The sequence below is a fragment of the Equus przewalskii genome, chromosome 2 (genome assembly GCF_037783145.1).
Source record: "Equus przewalskii isolate Varuska chromosome 2, EquPr2, whole genome shotgun sequence".
NCBI lineage: Eukaryota > Metazoa > Chordata > Mammalia > Perissodactyla > Equidae > Equus > Equus przewalskii.
The window spans coordinates 103,041,720-103,061,031 of record NC_091832.1 but is presented as its reverse complement, the minus strand read 5'-3'; the positions used below and the strand labels follow the sequence as shown (position 1 = coordinate 103,061,031).

The following is a 19,312-nucleotide window of genomic DNA, read 5'->3' as shown; positions in this document are numbered from 1 at the left end:
ACTTATACAATAATTTACAAGTGGATATTATTTTTTCAGGAAGAGGATTTAGGGACATTAATTACAAAAATTTAATATTTTCATTGTCCTTTTTAATAATTTTTTGTTACTTATGAAACCCTGTAAGAATGCCTAATTGACGCATGCATTTTCCCCTCTCTTTGCTGCCTTTCAGCTGTTACTCCCGACACTGCCTTATCATTAGAAGGCAAAGGGCGCTTGGAGTATCACATGAGTCAGAATGAGAAGCGGGAATATTTGTTAAGACAGAGCATACGAGGTGCCATGTTGGAGCCTTTTGGTGTGAACAGTCTGGAAGTAAAATTCAGGACAAGAAGCGAGAATGGCATTTTAATCCATATCCAAGAAAGCAGCAATTACACCACTGTGAAGGTAGGATAAAAGCTAATGGTGACTTCATTTGATTAGACCGCCTGCTGTGTCATGGTTTAAATCACGTCTCCCATAATTTCTGTCCTTTTCTTTACAACCCATTAGAGTTCCGACTAACGCTGGGCACTATTCCAATGTCATCTATCTTAACTATTCCCCAGGCTTTGGCCAGAGTAACAAAGATCTGAATGGTTTGGTTTCTAAACACTTTTGTCTTGGTTTAGAGTAGAGACCACTGCTAGGTAGGAGAGCACAGAAAGAATTTGTTGCGATCTATTTTGTCAGAGAAGAATTTATGTTGTTTTTTCCCTACTTTTAAACAAAGTAAATGTGTCTTTGAAATGGAAAAATATTTTCCTCCATGAATTTTTCCAAATATTGATATGTATATAATATTTGGCTGGCCTAGAATAAGGAAAAACGTTTTGAAATTATCTGGCTTTATTCTGGAGCATATATTCAATTGACTATCTAGGTAAACCTGGTGAAATTAAATATTTTTGGAATTATTGTAAGTAAAATTATAGCTAACTTCTCCAAATAATTTCTAAATAAATAATTTTTAGACATTATATTTCATGAGAACAACGGATTGATTTATCATTAGGCTTTTACATATTTCTTTTCCTCAACTGTAAATGAGATGCTAAACTGGTGAATAATTTCATTAGATATGCATTTCCCATCAGCTCTTAGCTTTCTTAATTTCTAAAACTATTATTCTACTTTCTTTGACACAAATAAGACTTCATCCCTTACCATCATTTTCTTTAGTTAAGTTATATTGACAGCTTTCTATTAATGTAACTTTGTATATTGTAATTCTACTCATCATTTTTATATGAATTTTGGTAAATTTTTTAAAAAATAAACCTAGATTTCCTGAATTCTTTTCACCTATAGATCAATATTTTGAAATTACTAAAATCTTAAAGGAAAAAGTCAATATACATCAAAATTTACCAGATTTAATTCACATATAATACTAAAAATAAAAACAGATGTTCACCTCTAAGTTTCAGCCTCTTTATTCTCAAAATTTCTCTCCATCAAACCAACTCTTATGTTGCATGTACATATCTTTAATAAGTAGTACAAAAAACCACCTTTTCAGAATTTTCATATTATAATTCCCCTAATGCAGTCATTTCCAACTGGGAGTGATTTTGCCCCCGAGGGACAGTTGGCAATGTCTGGAGACAATCTTTATTGTCATATTTGGGGGAATGCTACTGGCATCTAGTGGGTATCGGTCAGGTATGCCGTTAAACAACCTCCGTACGCCACAACAAATAATTATCCAGCCTGAACAATCAGTAGTTCTGAGCTAGAGAAACTCTGCCCTAATCTAGTATAAGAGAATATCTTCAGGTTATAGCTTTACCTCCATTATGGAAACAAAGAGCCCAGTTTCAGAATTACTGAAGCAGCTATACAAAACAGCACGTAAGTCATTGTATAATGCTACTATTTGATGTTTATGATTTTCATTGAAAAGTGTATCAGAAGCGAAGAAAGCAAAGAAGTAGAAAGCCGTAGACCTTCATAGTCTACAAGAAAAGGTTTTTATATATGTTGGGAGACTTTGACATTGAGGTCTGTGCGTTATCTGTTAAGCTGCTTCCAAGTTCTCGTGCCATTTAAATGACATATGAAATAGTTCTCTCTGTTATCTCCTTAAGCCAAGAGATACAAAATACAACATGGTTGAAGAAATCAGAGACAGGATTTTTTTCTTCCTTAAGGAAGAAGTTGAATGTCAGGATCCATTTTTGTCACCATACAATCTTGCATTTCCAACAGGACAGCCACATGCAACTTTTCCAGATTTTGTTACATTGGTAGCAAGCATTTACAAAGAGATTTTTTTTTTACTGAAGGGAAAGTAAATGCTAATGAATAAAAATAATGACTAATGCAGACCAAAATGCATATTTCTTTTGTATGAAAATTTTGAAAAACAGCCTTGCAGAGATTAAGGCGCTTGGCAGGTAAACTAAGTAGACTAAAAAAGAAAACCCCAGAACAGCAGAGAAGGAGAACTAAATAGACAGGAAGAGAGTTGCTGTTGTAAGCAGGCAAGTGATTTGGATGACAGGAATACGATCTGCTTATACAGGCTAGGAATTACTTATCAGTTAGCTTATCAGTGACCAAGGCCCCTGGTTTTCTTCTTTCTTTCTTTTGGCTCACTTTCTGACAGTTTCCTTCTCTCTTTCTGATTGTTTGCATACTCTGAATCAGTCAGTTTCTCTCTCTCTCTCTCTCTGTCACACACACACACAAAGACAGCTAGAAGATACTTTGTGAAAATGAAAAAGAGAGTTGGATAAACGGGATTCCATGTAGTCCAAGGAGAAAGTGTCAGGAGTGGGTAGCAAGAGCAATGTGAGGAGAGAGGAGAATATGTAAAATACATAGGATCTCTTTGGATTAAAAAGGAAAGAAAGAGAGAACATTTCAGAGAGAAAAACAAAAGGAAAGCATACTTGGGTATAACTGTGTTGACACTATATTGAAAGTGTTTCACAATTCTCTCTTCTTTTGTAGCATACCGTGTATCTCCATATTTGGAGTTCTGTCATAATGTCAGATGATGGACTTTCTTTCTACTCAAAATCAGTTCTATTGTTTTGGTGTGTAGTTTTTTTGTTTGTTTTTGTTTATAAGTGAGTCTTCATATATTGTACAGAGTTGGGATGAGATTCAGAACTGCATCAATTCAAAAATAAATGAATAAATGAACAAATAAAACTACAAATAAATAAAACCAAGCCAAAAATTAGCATGATGTTTTGAAAGTCAGAAGGATACAAGAGTTAGGTACGGTATTATCGGGAAGAGGGAAAGCATTAAGAATGTCATCAAGGGAACCTATATTTTTATCCAGCCTACTCTGTGGTATATTCTAAAGACTCTCTCATCAGAAATTGGTCAAATGGAAAGATAACATGGTGTGATCAAGTAGAGGAGAAACACAGATCCGGGAAAAGCCTCGTCCCAGGGCTTTTTTTCCAAAAAGACCTCTGGCTATAACCAAAGAGGAGTTGCTGTTTTTACTGTGTGTTTCATGAGACATTGCCCATTTTATGAAATGTTATTGTCATTTAACCACAACTTTCACTTTTTTTCTATCTGCGTTTAGTACTAAAATATATTACCTGGAGAGACTGCTTTAATAAAATATTACAATATGAATGACGTATGTAAATGTGTTAGACATATTTTCCACAAAGTAAAAATAACTGATTTTTAGTTCTACCAGATGTGTTTGTTGCAAGTAGAAATAGCATTTGATCTGAGTGACAAAATAAACTGATCCATCCTTTCATTCTCGTCATTTGAGATGCAGTGCCACTTCATCCCTGGCTGAGGCACCAGCTCTGTCTGGCAGTAGTGGTGGGATTACGCTCTCTGAACCAAATGTTCATCCTGCCTCATAAATTATTTCATTTTCTAAAGTGTCTACTCAGAAGACTGGAAACTTGGTAGCTGGAAACCAGAGTAGGAGCATCCCAATGTTCTATTGGGCAAAGTACGAGAAACCAAATATCCCTTAGATAAATTGTAACAGACAGCCAAAGGGAAGACTTGCCCAGACACCTCATTATTAAGAACTCACCCTTTATTCATCATAGCTTTCATCTTAATAAATGATATAAACAATAGGCATGATTATTTTCTAAAATTCCAGTGTGTAATAGATGACAGGTAAAGCAATTTATTTTTGTCTTTGCTTTTCCGACTATGCTTCGTTTTTAGCTAAGCATTGATTTTTCTAAGTAGTTTTAACATTTTTTGATCACTATGAGTCATATACTAAACTGATGGAATTTTTACACTCCCAATTCCCGTTAAAATGTAAGTAATCAATGCCACAACTAGAAGGACCTGCGACTAAGGTATACAACTACGTACCAGGAGGATTTGGCGAGATAAAGCGGAAAAAAAATAAAGATTGGCAACAGTTGTTAGCTCAGGTGCTAATCTTTAAAACAAAAAAAAAAGTAAGTAATCACAAAAAGGTGTAATTTACTTACCTTTAAATCTGTATTCACTCTATTATCTCAATTGTGTTCTGCAAAATAATTCTGGGCATCTTGAAAAATTAGGTATAAATGTAAGAATATCTTGAAACTATTAAATGTGAAGGTATATTTAGCCTAAAATTGTAGAGACAATATGAGTAAATATACTCCGATATAGACAGACCCCTCAACCATTCTGTCTTCTTTAAATTGATCAATGTGTTAAGGTTACATTCCATTTTTATTTTATTTTTATTCAAGCATATCATAGTTTAATTGTACATTATTTTTAATATTTCTTACAGATTAAGAATGGCAAAGTGCATTTTATATCGGATGCAGGAGTTGCTGGGAAAGTAGAGAGAAATATTCCTGAAGTTTACGTTGCAGATGGCCACTGGCACACTTTTCTAATTGGAAAAAATGGAACAGTCACAGTATTGTCCATTGACAGAATATATAACAGAGATATCATTCACCCTACTCAGGATTTTGGTGGCCTCGATGTGCTCACTATATCTCTTGGAGGAATTCCACCCAATCAAGCCCATCGAGATACTCAAACAGGTAAATGCTTGTGTTGAATCAAGTCAAAAAGGAAAAGTAACATGTTCCTCTAAAAGTAGTTGGATATCTGATAATATCTATTATGGATATTCTAAGACTATCATGACATGTTCAGAAAGTTTATTATAAATTATTGGCCATCACTTCCTTTAGCCATCATTCTACCAAGTTCATACTTCAGCCCATGGTACTTTGATCTTTTTCTTGCCCACCAAGCATTTATGTGTACATTCATTCATTTACTCATTCATTTGTTCATTCAACAACAGATATTTACTGAGCCTTGTACTTGGCCCTGGGAATACAGTGCTGGACTAAATAAATAGCCACTCTCTTCATAGAACATATGGCCCAGTAAGGGAGACAAACATCAATTAAATCATTACACAAGGAAATGTATTTTTTTAAACTATGATAAATGATGTGAAGGAAGAATGCAGAATTCTAAGAGATTGGGAAAAAAAAGAGAGAAAGAAAAACTTCCGCCTGGGAAATTGACATTTGTCCTTAAATCTGAACTACGAAGATAAGGATGCGAGCATATGAGAGATTAATTTATATTGATGGAAACTAAAAAAAAAGAAAAAATGTAGATTAAGATCACAGAACCCAGTACACTGGGGGCTGATGTCACAGGTAAAAGATGAAGTTGGAGAATGAAACAAGGCCTTCTAGACCATGTTGCAGTTTTGGTCTTATTCTCAGAACAATGGGAAATTACAAATAAAATTAATTGCAGGACTTTCAAGGTTCAATATGTAGTGATATTAAAGATCATCAGGCTACAGCATGGCAAATGCGCTGGAGGACAAGAGTGGACATGCATAGATTAGCTGGGAAGATATTGCAATGATCCAGACAAGGTGTTGTGTGAGCTTTGACTAGCGTGGTGGCAGAGGAGTTAGAAAGAAGGGGATAAGGAAGAAATATTATAGGAATTACAATCAACCAACTGCTGATGATTTTGGTAAAATTCGGGAAGGTTTCTGATTTCTCAACTAGAAGAAAGGTAATGTCACTGAGAGAACACTGCAGAACCCTGCAGAACGAAACATATCTGTGGGAAACATCAAGACTTTGGTTGGGGACATTTTGAGTTTGGAGAATCTTTGAGAAAGACACCTTACAACTCAGGTGTGGACTTCAGCTGGAAATACGTATTTAGGAGTTATCAATGTCAAGCAGGTCATTGAAGCCCTGGGCATGGATGAGATAACCCAACATAAGGGTATAGAGTGAAAAAAAGCCTAAGGCTTTACCTTGAGTTACTCCAGGAGTCAATGGTTGCTTAGAGGAGAAGGAGACGGAAGAGAGGCTAAGTCACAGAAAGAAAACCAAGAGAGGAGGGACAAGAGCAGCAGATGACACAGAAGCTCATGGAAAGAGAGTGTATCAAGGAAGGCGATACCGCTAGGTAGAATGATGCACCGAATAAAAGGAAAATTGAAAAATACATAAGAGAGACTTGAGTTAAGGCATAAAAGTTAAAGCCCAAGTCATAAGTCATTTCATGTATTTACCTTACTTTAGAATGCAGATGATCATTCGTTTGGATACTGTAAGAAAACAAGCGAAAGTAAATCATGCTCTGTTGTTAGCGTCAGAATATATTCTTGAGCTCTGCAACGGAAGCATTAGCAATGTTAGAACACAAATATTTGTCTAACAGTGTTTCTCAACTTATTTTTTTTTAATCTTGGCCCTCTAAGGAGCCATTTTAGATCTTTTTTCCTAATCCCTGCCATTCCCACTTCATGAAATGCCAATGCCTCTGTTTTACTCTGTGTCTGCCCCTTGGAGACCCACAACCATTGTAACAGCTAAGATTTTTCTTTTGGTCCTCAAAAACCTATGTTCAACTTCTCGGGAGCAATAACACTTCCACTGAGAATATATGGTCTAATGGTTGAGGCTATTGGCCTATTTTTGTTCTTGAAAAGTATGTTTACAATATATTTTACTTCTATATATGCAATTCTTGGTATTAGACTATAAAAATAGAACCAATACATAATTAAATAAATGACAAGAGGGATAAAGAGAAAATCCAGCCTGTTTGAGTCATTCATAAATCTTCAACAGAGCGGGATCTGAGCAATCTGCTCCACATGTTTGTTGTGGAAATCTTACACATCGTCCTAAGTTAGGTTGTAAGATGCACAGATTTACTGCCATTGAACTGGAAGAGGGTTCTGAGACTGTGGTTTTTAAACTCTCATGATGTGATCATGGAGCTTCTCTTTACCAGATTGCATTAGTGCAGGGTTTTGAGCTGCTGGTTTTCTCTAAAACGCCTTACTGCTCTGTCTTCCCCCTGCAGGTTTTGATGGCTGCATTGCCTCTATGCTGTACGGTGGAGAAAGTCTTCCTTTCAGCGGGAAGCATAGCTTGGCCTCCATCTCTAAGACAGATCCCTCGGTGAAGATTGGCTGTCGTGGCCCGAACATTTGTGCCAGCAACCCCTGCTGGGGTGATTTACTGTGCATTAATCAGTGGTATGCCTACAAGTGTGTTCCTCCTGGAGACTGTGCCTCCCACCCCTGCCAGAATGGTGGCAGCTGTGAGCCAGGCCTGCACTCTGGCTTCACCTGTAGCTGCCCAGAGTCGCACACGGGGAGGACCTGTGAGACTGTAGTGGCCTGTCTTGGTGTCCTCTGTCCTCAGGGGAGGGTGTGCAAAGCTGGAAGTCCTGGAGGGCATGTCTGTGTTCTGAGTCAGGGCCCTGAAGAGATCTCCTTGCCTCTGTGGGCTGTGCCTGCCATTGTGGGCAGCTGTGCGACAGTCCTGGCCCTCTTGGTCCTGAGCCTGATTCTGTGTAACCAGTGCAGGGGGAAGAAAGCCAAAAATCCCAAAGAGGAGAAGAAACCGAAGGAGAAGAAGAAAAAGGGAAGCGAGAACGTTGCTTTTGATGATCCAGACAATATTCCTCCCTACGGGGATGACATGACTGTGAGGAAGCAGCCTGAAGGGAACCCTAAGCCAGATATCATCGAAAGGGAAAACCCCTACCTCATCTACGATGAGACTGATATTCCCCACAACTCAGAAACCATCCCCAGCGCCCCTTTGGCTTCACCAGAGCAAGAGATAGAGCACTATGACATTGACAACGCCAGCAGCATCGCCCCTTCAGATGCAGACATCATCCAACACTACAAGCAGTTCCGCAGCCACACACCTAAATTTTCTATCCAGAGGCATAGTCCTCTAGGCTTTGCAAGGCAATCCCCCATGCCCTTAGGAGCAAGCAGTTTGACTTACCAGCCTTCGTACAGTCAAGGTTTAAGAACCAGCTCCCTAAGCCACTCGGCTTGCCCAACTCCCAACCCTCTGTCAAGACACAGTCCAGCCCCTTTCTCCAAGTCCTCTACTTTCTATAGGAACAGCCCGGCCAGGGAATTGCATCTGCCTATAAGGGATGGAAATACTTTGGAAATGCATGGTGATGCCTGCCAACCTGGCATTTTCAATTATGCCACGAGGCTGGGAAGGAGAAGCAAGAGTCCCCAGGCCATGGCATCACATGGTTCTAGACCGGGGAGTCGCCTAAAGCAGCCAATTGGGCAAATTCCTCTGGAATCTTCTCCTCCAGTAGGACTCTCAATTGAAGAGGTGGAGAGGCTGAACACCCCTCGCCCTAGAAACCCAAGTATCTGCAGTGCAGATCATGGAAGGTCTTCTTCAGAAGAGGACTGCAGAAGGCCACTGTCCAGAACAAGGAACCCAGCGGATGGCATTCCAGCTCCAGAATCTTCTTCTGATAGTGACTCGCATGAGTCTTTTACTTGCTCAGAAATGGAATATGACAGGGAAAAGCCAATGGTATATACTTCCAGGATGCCCAAATTATCTCAAGTCAATGAATCTGATGCAGATGATGAAGATAATTATGGAGCTAGGCTGAAACCTAGAAGATACCATGGCCGCAGGGCTGAGGGAGGACCTGTGGGCACACAGGCAGCAGCACCAGGGGTTGCTGACAACACACTGCCCTTGAAGCTTGGGCAGCAAGCAGGGAATTTCAACTGGGACAACCTTTTGAACTGGGGCCCTGGCTTTGGCCATTATGTAGATGTTTTTAAAGATTTGGCATCTCTCCCAGAAAAAGCAGCAGCAAATGAAGAAGGCAAAGGTGGGACAGCTAAGCCAGTCCCCAAAGATGGGGAAGCAGAACAGTATGTGTGAACTTTGTATACTGGCATTATAAAAATATAAAAACAAGAAACACTCAAACCGTTGTAAGGTTGCCGACAAGGGTGGGTCACATTTGCAAAACAGGCCAGTATGGACTGGTGTTGGAGGCAAACTTTAAAAATAATAACCACAATGCTGCTGAAACAGACTCAAAACAACTCTTTAATTTAAATATGCTTGGTTGAATTTATTTTCCTGCATGCATCGTATTTTGTAACTAGTTATGTGGCATGCAGGGTTTGGAGAGATTTTTCTTATTTACCAATGTTTGATTTGTGACTTTCAAAATTAGTACCGTTGCCATTGCAGAAATGAACTTGTGCTTTCACAGTGGGGTATGTGTATTGTTTCCATTGTATTATTATTGTTATGTTTTGCGTTGCAAGATCCTTGAGGTTTAACCAATCCTTGTAAAGTGTAGAAAGAGCCCTCTTATCCTTGAATGAAAGACTAAGTATTAACACTTTTCAGAATTCTAGATTCCGTATTTGATGTTTCTCAGAAATGTCTGAATATTTGAATAAGTTTTCCGTGACAGTGGGTACTAAAATTAAGTCATTTTTGTTCAGCACTTTAGAACTTTCTTACAAAATTGTGTTTAAACTTCTGAATCTTTTTTGTAAACAATTGCAGTCTTCTGACTTTCACCAGGCTTCCATCAGGAACAAAATGATTGCATGTTGTCCCCAGAACACTGCCACTTTCTTACTGTGGAATGATGTTCTCAGCAGCGCTTCTCAGAGACACTTTTAAAAGTTATTTATTGAAAAATGTTCTATGCTTTTGAAATTTTAAAGAATCAACCTAAAGAAAGCCTATGATTGGACTTATTTTTCAACCACTTAACGTTTATTCCAAGTACCCAGTTTTATAATTTATATAAAGTCAAATTTCAACACTTCTTACTTTCTGTCATTTTGTAGATCATTTTTTTAATACTGTGTAAAAACTTTTTTTTACACCTAAGCTGTGTTTTTGATACTGATATTTTCCTATGCTGAATCATTTTCTTGCTTTCAGGGAAGGTAAGAAAATACTTTTTTTACATTTGTTACTTATGTAACATTCATATTTTTCACATTTTGATATTTGTAACATACTGTATGCTTTCTACTTGTAAATGCCAACAATAGAATTAAAATATTTATTTAAAATACTTTGTATTTACAGTGGAATATTAATTTTTCACCTTTCTATACATTTTTCATGCCCATTTGAGAATAGTTTCTAGTTGTCAATAGGGTACGGCAAGTTGGACTTGGGCAACATCATTTTCTTTTAAAGAATATGAGTATGGATAATTGCCAGAACAGATATTTTAAGGTCGTTTTAGTGCATTCCTACCTGTCAGAGTTCTTGGACTTCCCCGGAGCATAACAAATCCAGGCTAGGTTGGGTCTCAGGCGACCGGCTTTGTTATGAACCTTGTTAAAGCATAAATGTTTGGAAGTTCCCAGGAGAGTATGCCCACTGAAGGCGAGCTTTGGACCGGGCTTAAAGTTATAGGAACAGCAATGAATTAAAGCTAATTATTGGAAAATGTCTGGGTCTTATTTTCTCCAAAGACCCAGCCCCAAATCTCCTACGTCCGCTGGTGGGTAGGAAGGATGGCAGTGAAAGTTCAGCCAAACATACCTGTCTTTAATTTGTTGATCACTCTGTTGCACAAATTCTAAACAAATTTGATATGCTATCTCAGCCAAAACAAACGTCTATTTTCAAGTGGTTACCCAAGAGAGAAACAGTTCAGGAGAGGAGACTAGCCCAGAACAAGATCCACTTGTGTATAAATAGTTACATCTGAAACAGCAGGACTTCTGCAAATTACCTCACAACCTCAGAACTTTTTATAATGAAATATCTGCCCGATACCTAGTATTTGATGAAGATCTTATCCTCTAACGTGGACCGTACCGTATTCAATAGGGATTTTAACCATATCGAAAAGTTTTTAGTAAGTAAAAGATTATAGTAAATAAAATATTTTTAAATTAATACCAACATATTGAGATATATGCCAGAATTTTGTCATTTAGTAATGTTGAGACTATTATTTTTTGTTTCAGAATAGGAAATAAAATGTGGGTTTAATCTAAATTATAATATTCCTATAATGGGGTTTAGAGACTGAGTGTAAGATACTAATCTTATTTTCTTTTGTTTATGTCACTTGTGATGAGCCAACATGTTTTAGTATTTCCCTATGAATTTTAGTATTATGAATTCATGCACCAAATATGACAACATATTGATTACTTTTCATAACTCAAAACAGAGTACATTTTTTTCTATAGAAACTCTGAAGCATCTCAATGTCCTCAAGCATATAAACCCTATAATTGAGAACAGAGCTAAAAGTAAAGTGATAACCATGATTACAGCTAAGGGTTAAGGGGAAAGAACCTGATGCCGAGATTCTGTATTCTAATTCTCTAAGAATTCTTTGTAAGATAGAGAATTACTATGCTCTTGATTAATCAATCCCAGTTTAGGAATAAGATAGGATTTTTATAGGAAAATTTCTGGTCTTTGGTTCTTCTTGGAAATCTTTTTCATTAAAGCAAGAACAATAGTTATAGCAAAACAAAACAGAAATTTAAGGAATGAAAGTCTTACTTAAAATGGAGATTAATAGTTAACTTACTGATGTAGTGAAGTGACAGCACATACTATGGTCAAGGGAGGGATTATAGGCAAGTTGACAAGGTAAAAATTCCCACAAATAAATGGTTAGTAGCGACCTGCATGTTGGCACATAAAATTGTAACCTCAGAATTTTAATCCAGTCCCTGTAAGGATTCATTGGATTGCCCGGAATACTGTCACTCTTTAGGGCTCTTCCTACATCTGTGTTGTTGAGAAAACATTACTTTCCTTCACGTGCACACTGAAAATACTTTAGTGGGTATGTTGTCAGGAAAGAAGCATGTATTCACTCAGCCACAAGATCTGTAGGCCTAGAGTAGCATCTTGGCACAGGACTCTGATCGCTCAGTTCTCAAGGAGCACATTGCTGTTGCTTGCAAGGTTGTTTCAGGAATGTACTAAATTAGCTGATATTGTTGATAGCTTGCTCAGATAAATTAAAATCATTTGGAGAAAATGGAGCATCAGAAGGGCCTAGAGACCAACTTCTCACTTACATGTTGTTCTCATAGTCTTTACCAACACCAAGGCTGACGAGAACTACAACTGGCTTAAACTATTGAAAGTGATATGCTTTACAAATATTTTATTTATAAGGGAAAATAAAATATATCACCATGTGGCTTTATTACCTCTAGACATTCTGTCTAAGAACAAATCACTATTTTCATGAAAATGCATTTTTATTTACTTGAATTCAACATGATAGTAAAATTAATCTGTGAAAAGTGAAAATAACTTGAAAATTTTGAATCAGTAATTGAGCAATGCACTTTTTCTTTTCACATTTTATGTCATAGATTCCATTATAAAAGGAGTAAGATTTCAAGATGACTGAATTTACTTTCCCTTAGGAAAAAGAAGCCTAGAAATGAACTGTATTTTAGCATACATTTATTACAGCTTTCATTGTGAAATAAAATATTAAAGTCTATGATTAATCTAGTATATATTCCTTAAAGATATTTAGAGTGAAATGCCACATCATTCATAATTTACGTGGTTACTACTGAGCCAGGCAGTAGTTTTAATAGTTTATCAGTCCAAGAGTTATAGGCCCGTGTCATACATGAATTCAATATTTTCACTTATTATTAACGAGGGGAAAGGTACTAGTTCTAATAAATTTTGGTGCATGCAATTTTGATGCATACAAATAAATATCAATGATTCAATCCTAACATAACCTATGCACCTATGATAATCATTGCAAATAAATATATTCTGGACTAAAGACCACGAAGTACAATACTCTTCCTCAACAGAAAAATAAACTGAAGTAAAAAGTTCAGTGTCCTGGATAAATCCATTTAATCTCAAACCATAATTAGTACCCTTTACATGCCAGGCACTCCTCTAGTTCATGGGATAAAATAGTGGAGAAAACAGACAAAGCAGCTCTCTCGATGGAAGTTAAATTCTAGTGGAAGAGATAGGCAACGAATAAATAAGTACAGTAATGACTATGTAGTATAAGGTTTAGTGGGGACAAGAGCTAACAAGCCAACCAAAACAGGATAAGTTTAAGGGCCAGATGTTGATTTGGGAGTGCATATGCTATTTTAGATAGGTTGGTCAGGGAAGACCTTTCTGAGGAGGTGACATTTGAGCAGAGAGCTGAATGAGGCAGGAGAGTGAGCCACGGGAGCACGTGGGTGATGATGCTGCAAGCAGAGGCGGTGGTATGCGTAAGCTTGGAGTGGGAGAACATTCCGTGTTAGAGGAACAGCAAGAGAGTCAACGAGGCCAGATCATCATTAACACACCAGCAAGGACTGCAGCATGAAAACCTCAGAGAGGAATGGAGGTGAAGATAAAGAGTAAGAATGACAATTTTACAACAAGCTCAGAAACAGAATTATTGCTGAAGCAAATCTTCATTTGTGTATATCATCTTGCAAAATAAGAGCATCTCAAAAAACAAGGCAAAGCTTGAGAATGCGGATATGCACCCATTCCGATATCTAAGATCCTGAAGACAAAAGGAGAGACACGTATAATTGAGATGAATGTCTGTCTTAACATTGACTGATTCATGTTATCCTCTATAACCAGTCCAAACTTGTAGGCATATTAATAGGAAGCATATTAAGATATGTGATAGAAAGGCAATCTATTTCCTTATTGCTGAGGCATTTATACATCCAAAGTATATGATATCTACTGATAAGAAGGTTAAAGAAATTTTCATTTTAAACGTTGATTTCCATTTTTTATTAAATGGATCAATTGCAAGGAAAGTTTTTCAAATGGAATGAGATAGACTTATAGTGGTGGGAGGGAGTGAAAGAAAATGAGGTCTCTCTAAAATACAGTGATAAACCTATGCCTGAATTCAAGGCGACCAAGGCTTGTCCCAATATCTTTTTTTTTTCAAAGATTGGCACCTGAGCTAACAACTATTGCCAATCTTTTTTTTTTTTTTCTGCATTTTCCCCCTGAATCCTCCGTACATAGTTGTATATTCTAGTCGTGGGTCTTTCTAGTTGTGCCATGTGGGATGCCGCCTCAATGTGGCCTGATGAGTGCTGCCATGTCTGTGCCCAGGATCCGAACCAGCAAAACCCTGGGCCGCCGAAGCGGAGCCCGTGAACTGAACCACTCAACCATGGGGCCGGCCCCCAATTATCTTTTAATGAGTTTTGTTTGTAATGAGCATAGTTAACCTCCACTTATACATCACTAATAAACGTTTTGTAAAGCATGTTAGAATTTCAGTAAGGATCCTAGTTGATTGTAGTGAATTAGGGTTAAGTTATGAAGATATATTTTTGGTATTTACCATAAAAACTCTTGGAAGAGGTCTTTTTATGCACTGTAAAATGTGCATATGTCAGACCCATAATGATGTTAGAATTCATGTAGGCAATTCTCACAAATGTGTCATTGACATCATATGGGTAACCTAAGGGCTCTGCACTTATGAGAGGAATATGCTAAATGAATGACAGACTCATCAAATCCTCATATAACGTGTGATATATTCAAGCGAGATATACTAAAAACATTTGTGAGAGAGTCTGCGTGTCTGAAGATATATAATTAAAAAGGAAAGACCCACAGAATGTTCCCAAAAAACCCTGCATAAAGGCAGATAATTTTCAGGTGACTCATTTGGATACTTCTAATTTTATTAGTTTATGAATCAATTTGCCAAATCCCCAAATTAGGTTGCAAAGCACAAAGTGCAGTCATCCTGGTATTCTGGCAAAAAGTTGGGATCTTAATCTGTGTACCATTCTAACCCGAATAAAATAACCAGCAATGTACAAAATTCTTTGGCAATGCCACTGAGTTCCCGGTTTCAAATGAAAACCATATTGTGCATGGCACAGATGTTGATCAAAATAAGATTCCGTTTTGCCAGAGCAGTCTGCTTACTCAAGTCATCCTTTTCCTACTCTGTTCGCACAATCTTAGGACAGAGTGCTGCTGAAAACAGAGTTACTGATACTTGACTTTGAAGTTGCAAAGTGAAACATTCTAGGGAAATGTCTCTTCAGAAAAGCAGTGTGATTAAGACAATAAGTGCAGCATAACCTACTCCAAAAATATGTTAATTCTTTTCCAGCTACTAGTCTGAGGGAAGAGAAAGATATCATGTATTGAATCTGGGACAATGCTATTCAGAAAATCAGACAGTGAAGTGAACTCTTTATAGGAAACTGATAAATTTGAGAAACGGCTTTGAATAAATAGAAAATGAAAGGAACGCTGCCCTCTTTTGCTTTGGCAGAACTGTCCTCAAGAAACTTGAGTTGACAATCATCTACTATTTAGCAGGAAACCGTTCATGTCTTAAAAATATTGCTTCTAACTCATGCAAAAAGCTTATGACAGCATGTGGCTGCATGCACTGATATGTGGGTCTGGGGAGTGAATCAAAACCAAATTATTTTTTTCTTCTAAGTTTTATGGACAGTGAGCATAGACTAGTGCTTCCTGAAAGAGGATGGTTTGGGCTGTCAGCATTATAACATAGAAAAAAGTATATTTGCATTTGAAATTGTCTTAATTTATGCAGCTTCAGATCAAGAACAGAATGAGGTCAAGAAATGCCCAGCAGTTGTTAAAGTGACTTGATAAAGTCAATTATCTATAATTTATAGATGCTTTCTATCCAAATTAAAGCACAATTCCTAGCCACTCTGCATTTAATGGCCACGTTTAAATAGACATTTGTGCCGCATCAAATTAAAAACATAACTATGCCGTATACATTAGCCGGTGAGTGAGGCTTGGGGAACCATTTGTTTTTTAATTTGTTCAGTACTATGTGCCAACCACTGGGGAGAGCCAGTAAATAGAGATGACTCTTGCTTTCAAGGAGCTTGCAATTTTGGGTGACTAGACTCTTCCTTTTCTAAAATATTTCAAATTTTGCATATCTTGTTTTCAGAGAATTATTTCAATATTTCCAAAGAAATTTCTATTCACACTTAATGTGTGTTGCACATGCCGTCTCCTGGACAGTCAATATAATCAATAACTTCCTGAAGTTTGGTAATTGCCTTTTCAAAAGCAAGAAAATAATAGGTTTAGTGAGTTTTAAAGAACATCTAGGAGATTTGCTAGCTATGTTGTCTAGTTATGTAAGACGTAGTTAAAATTCCTGGTATTTGAAAGCTGTTATGCTGAACTTACCATTACCCACTTTGTCCTAAGATATGCTACCTATTTCGGAGCTGGTCCACTTGGTTTCAGGATTATACTTTTTCACAGAATTTGGTGTCATCCTCAGTAAAAAGTCTGGGAGGTTATCCAGTTTCACTATGTTTTGCTGAGTTGGTGGTAAATAAGGCTGAAATATAACTTGGGTAAAATTACTGAATAATTACCTATGACAAGTTGTCTAGCTATCTTAAAGTTCCATTTGCCTTCCAATTCAAATTGTTATTGGATCTGTTTGTGGCTATATTCTGTGGAAAGGAGACATTCAAAACTGAAGGAAAAAAGAGTCACTAAATGGTTCATGTTTTTTAGTGACATTTTTGTTTCTCCAACCATACATTTTTCTAATTATTCTGGTGAAACTGAATAAAATACCTCTCTGTGTCTTGGTTTTTTTGTAAGTTTCCTCTGGAGTATTCAATACAATTTCATATTACATATTAAGACTTTCATTTAAGCAAATTACTCCTTTATCTCCTAAAAGTTGCTGTATTAAATAACTAGCAAAAATATTTTTATAGACTCAGTAATCATCATGAGTTAGTTGAAAAATAGAATCTAATATTCTCATCGTATCTATCATGATCATTAATGTCACAAAATAAGTGAAATGTGTCTATATATACTGAATTCTACTATAAATAAATTTAGAAAACCAACTCATTGCTACCTTTTTAATAGTACTAGAGAACTTAGTTTTATTTTATGGCTCTACCAACCTTAGTTATATTTTGTTTAACAAGTAGCAAAGACCAATAACAAATTAAAATACTGTGATAGTTTTATTAATAACACTCTCTAACAAAGACAACACACAGAATAATGAATGGGGTGTCCCAGGGAAATCGGAAGTAAGAAAACATTTTGCATATAACATTGAACACTGAAAAAACTTTTGAAGTGCTTAAAATATTAGCTCTCATGACGTATCCTAGTAAACTCTTTTAACTTTGGGGGTTATTGAGAATTTTGGAGCAATTTCAGAGACAAGTATGAAAATACTAATTTCAGGTTTCATTAAGCTAAGGTGATCTCATTAATATTTCCCTAACATTAAAATTATTTTTAAAATATCAATATATAGACAAGATTAGTTAATATAGAAAATGAAAGACAGTAGTAAATCTGACAGTTTACACGTGATATCCTGTGACTGCAGCTCTTTGATGCAGGCGCTTATGCACACACACCTTAAAGCGAATTGTGACTTTTTTTTTAATTGAAGCCTCTTGAGTATTTTTGACAATCTGATACTATTGAGGTTGAGGAAATATTCTTATCTTCTCAAAACAAGGATTTAAAGAGAATGAATTTGCAGTTAGTAACTGAGTGTTCTCTCAGTTCAGAAAGGATGTGACGGGATCAGGAAGGTACTGATAGGGACGGTTAGGGAAGGCCTCTCTGCAGAGGGGCTTTTGAAGCTGTGACTTGGAGGAAAAGCAGTCTGTCAGGTGACGAGCTGGGCAAGAGCGTCTCACATAGAGGGAGGAGAATGAGCTGAACCATCACAGTGGAAGAATCGCTGTGTTCCAAGAGCTGAAAAGGGCCCCGTGGAGAGAGAATTGAGGACAGCGGAGAAACAGCGTTGCAATCGCGCAGGGCCTGTGGTGACATATTTGGATCTTACTCTAAGCTGTCTTCAATGTTCTTGACAAAACAGACCATTCCATAGTCAATTGTATCTTTAGTCACTCAAAGTAACTTTTTTTTTAATCTTGGAAAATACATATAAGATTTTGATAACAGGAATAATGGCATTAGGCTCACAACAAAAGCGACGAGCAGGCGATTCATGAATCAGAGTACTTTATGTATATCTTTTTGAAGAATGAGCACTAGGAACCCTTATTGCAAGCATCTTTCTTTCACACAGTCACTGAATATTCATCGAGCACGTAATTTGTGTAAGCTACAGCACTATCAAACCGCACAGTCTAAATAAGGATTAATAATCCAACATTTGATGTCTATTACAACATATCTAAGATGCATGAAATTAGAATATACCCATGAAATTATACTTAATTGTTAATTTGCTTTTGTAGTATGTTTTTTCAATAATTGAAACAAATCTCTTCTCAGTAATTGCAATGGCTATACCAATGTGGTAGTTAAAAAAATAAACAAATAACTTTCTCACGCAATTTACCTTCAGCTGTTTCTTTGATATGCAATTGTAAGCCATTACTCTTCAAGCCTGTCATATTACTGTCATTATTATCAGCATTTGTGACTCTGCCTTTTGCATTCAGCATCATTACTGATTCTTTGGTTTAAAGTGGTGAACTAATGCCTTCCTGCTTCAACCCTGGCTGGCTTGTCAGCTCTTTGTATTTCTCTGCAATCCACAGCTAAGCCAATGTTGACGCTTGCCCTCACTGCTGGCAGCCAGCCCACTTCATCCTGTTTTATGACAGCTGTCCAGGCTTTGCTGTCATCCATTCTCTACGCAATTCAAATGCAATGAAATCATGTCATAGTAAACAAATGTTCACTCCCTATAGCTGTGCTACATAACTACATCGCCATGGACTACAAAGGAATTTCCCCTTCATTTTTATTTGAAGACTCCAGTGAATTTGGTTCTTTTAGAATCAGGGTAGGTGCTGAGTAAATGTTTGGAGAATAATGATCACTATTCGACCAGCTTGGGCTTGGGCTTCTTTTTTGAATTTTGTTTTGCATTTACTGCATGTTGGCTTGTGCTGGTCATGATGGAGCATATGACAACAGTGTGAAACAATGTCCAAGTCCAGGGACAACCTGATTTATAGATAAGAGATATTCTGTCAAAAAGTAAAAAACAAAGCAAT

At 37.0% G+C, this 19,312-nt stretch overlaps 1 protein-coding gene across 2 annotated transcripts in view; it reads left to right on the top strand.

The window, feature by feature from the left end:
• FAT4 (FAT atypical cadherin 4) overlaps positions 1-10,338 on the top strand; it is a 157,178-nt gene extending 146,840 nt beyond the window's left edge. For both annotated transcript variants that reach the window (XM_070609135.1, XM_070609136.1), the window contains 3 exons: positions 176-393; positions 4,727-4,988; positions 7,309-10,338. In XM_070609135.1, coding sequence (XP_070465236.1) covers positions 176-393; positions 4,727-4,988; positions 7,309-9,173 — 2,345 coding nt within the window. In that variant the 3' untranslated portion in view covers positions 9,174-10,338. The remainder of the gene's footprint in view (positions 1-175; positions 394-4,726; positions 4,989-7,308) is intronic.
• Positions 10,339-19,312: the final 8,974 nt, after the last annotated feature.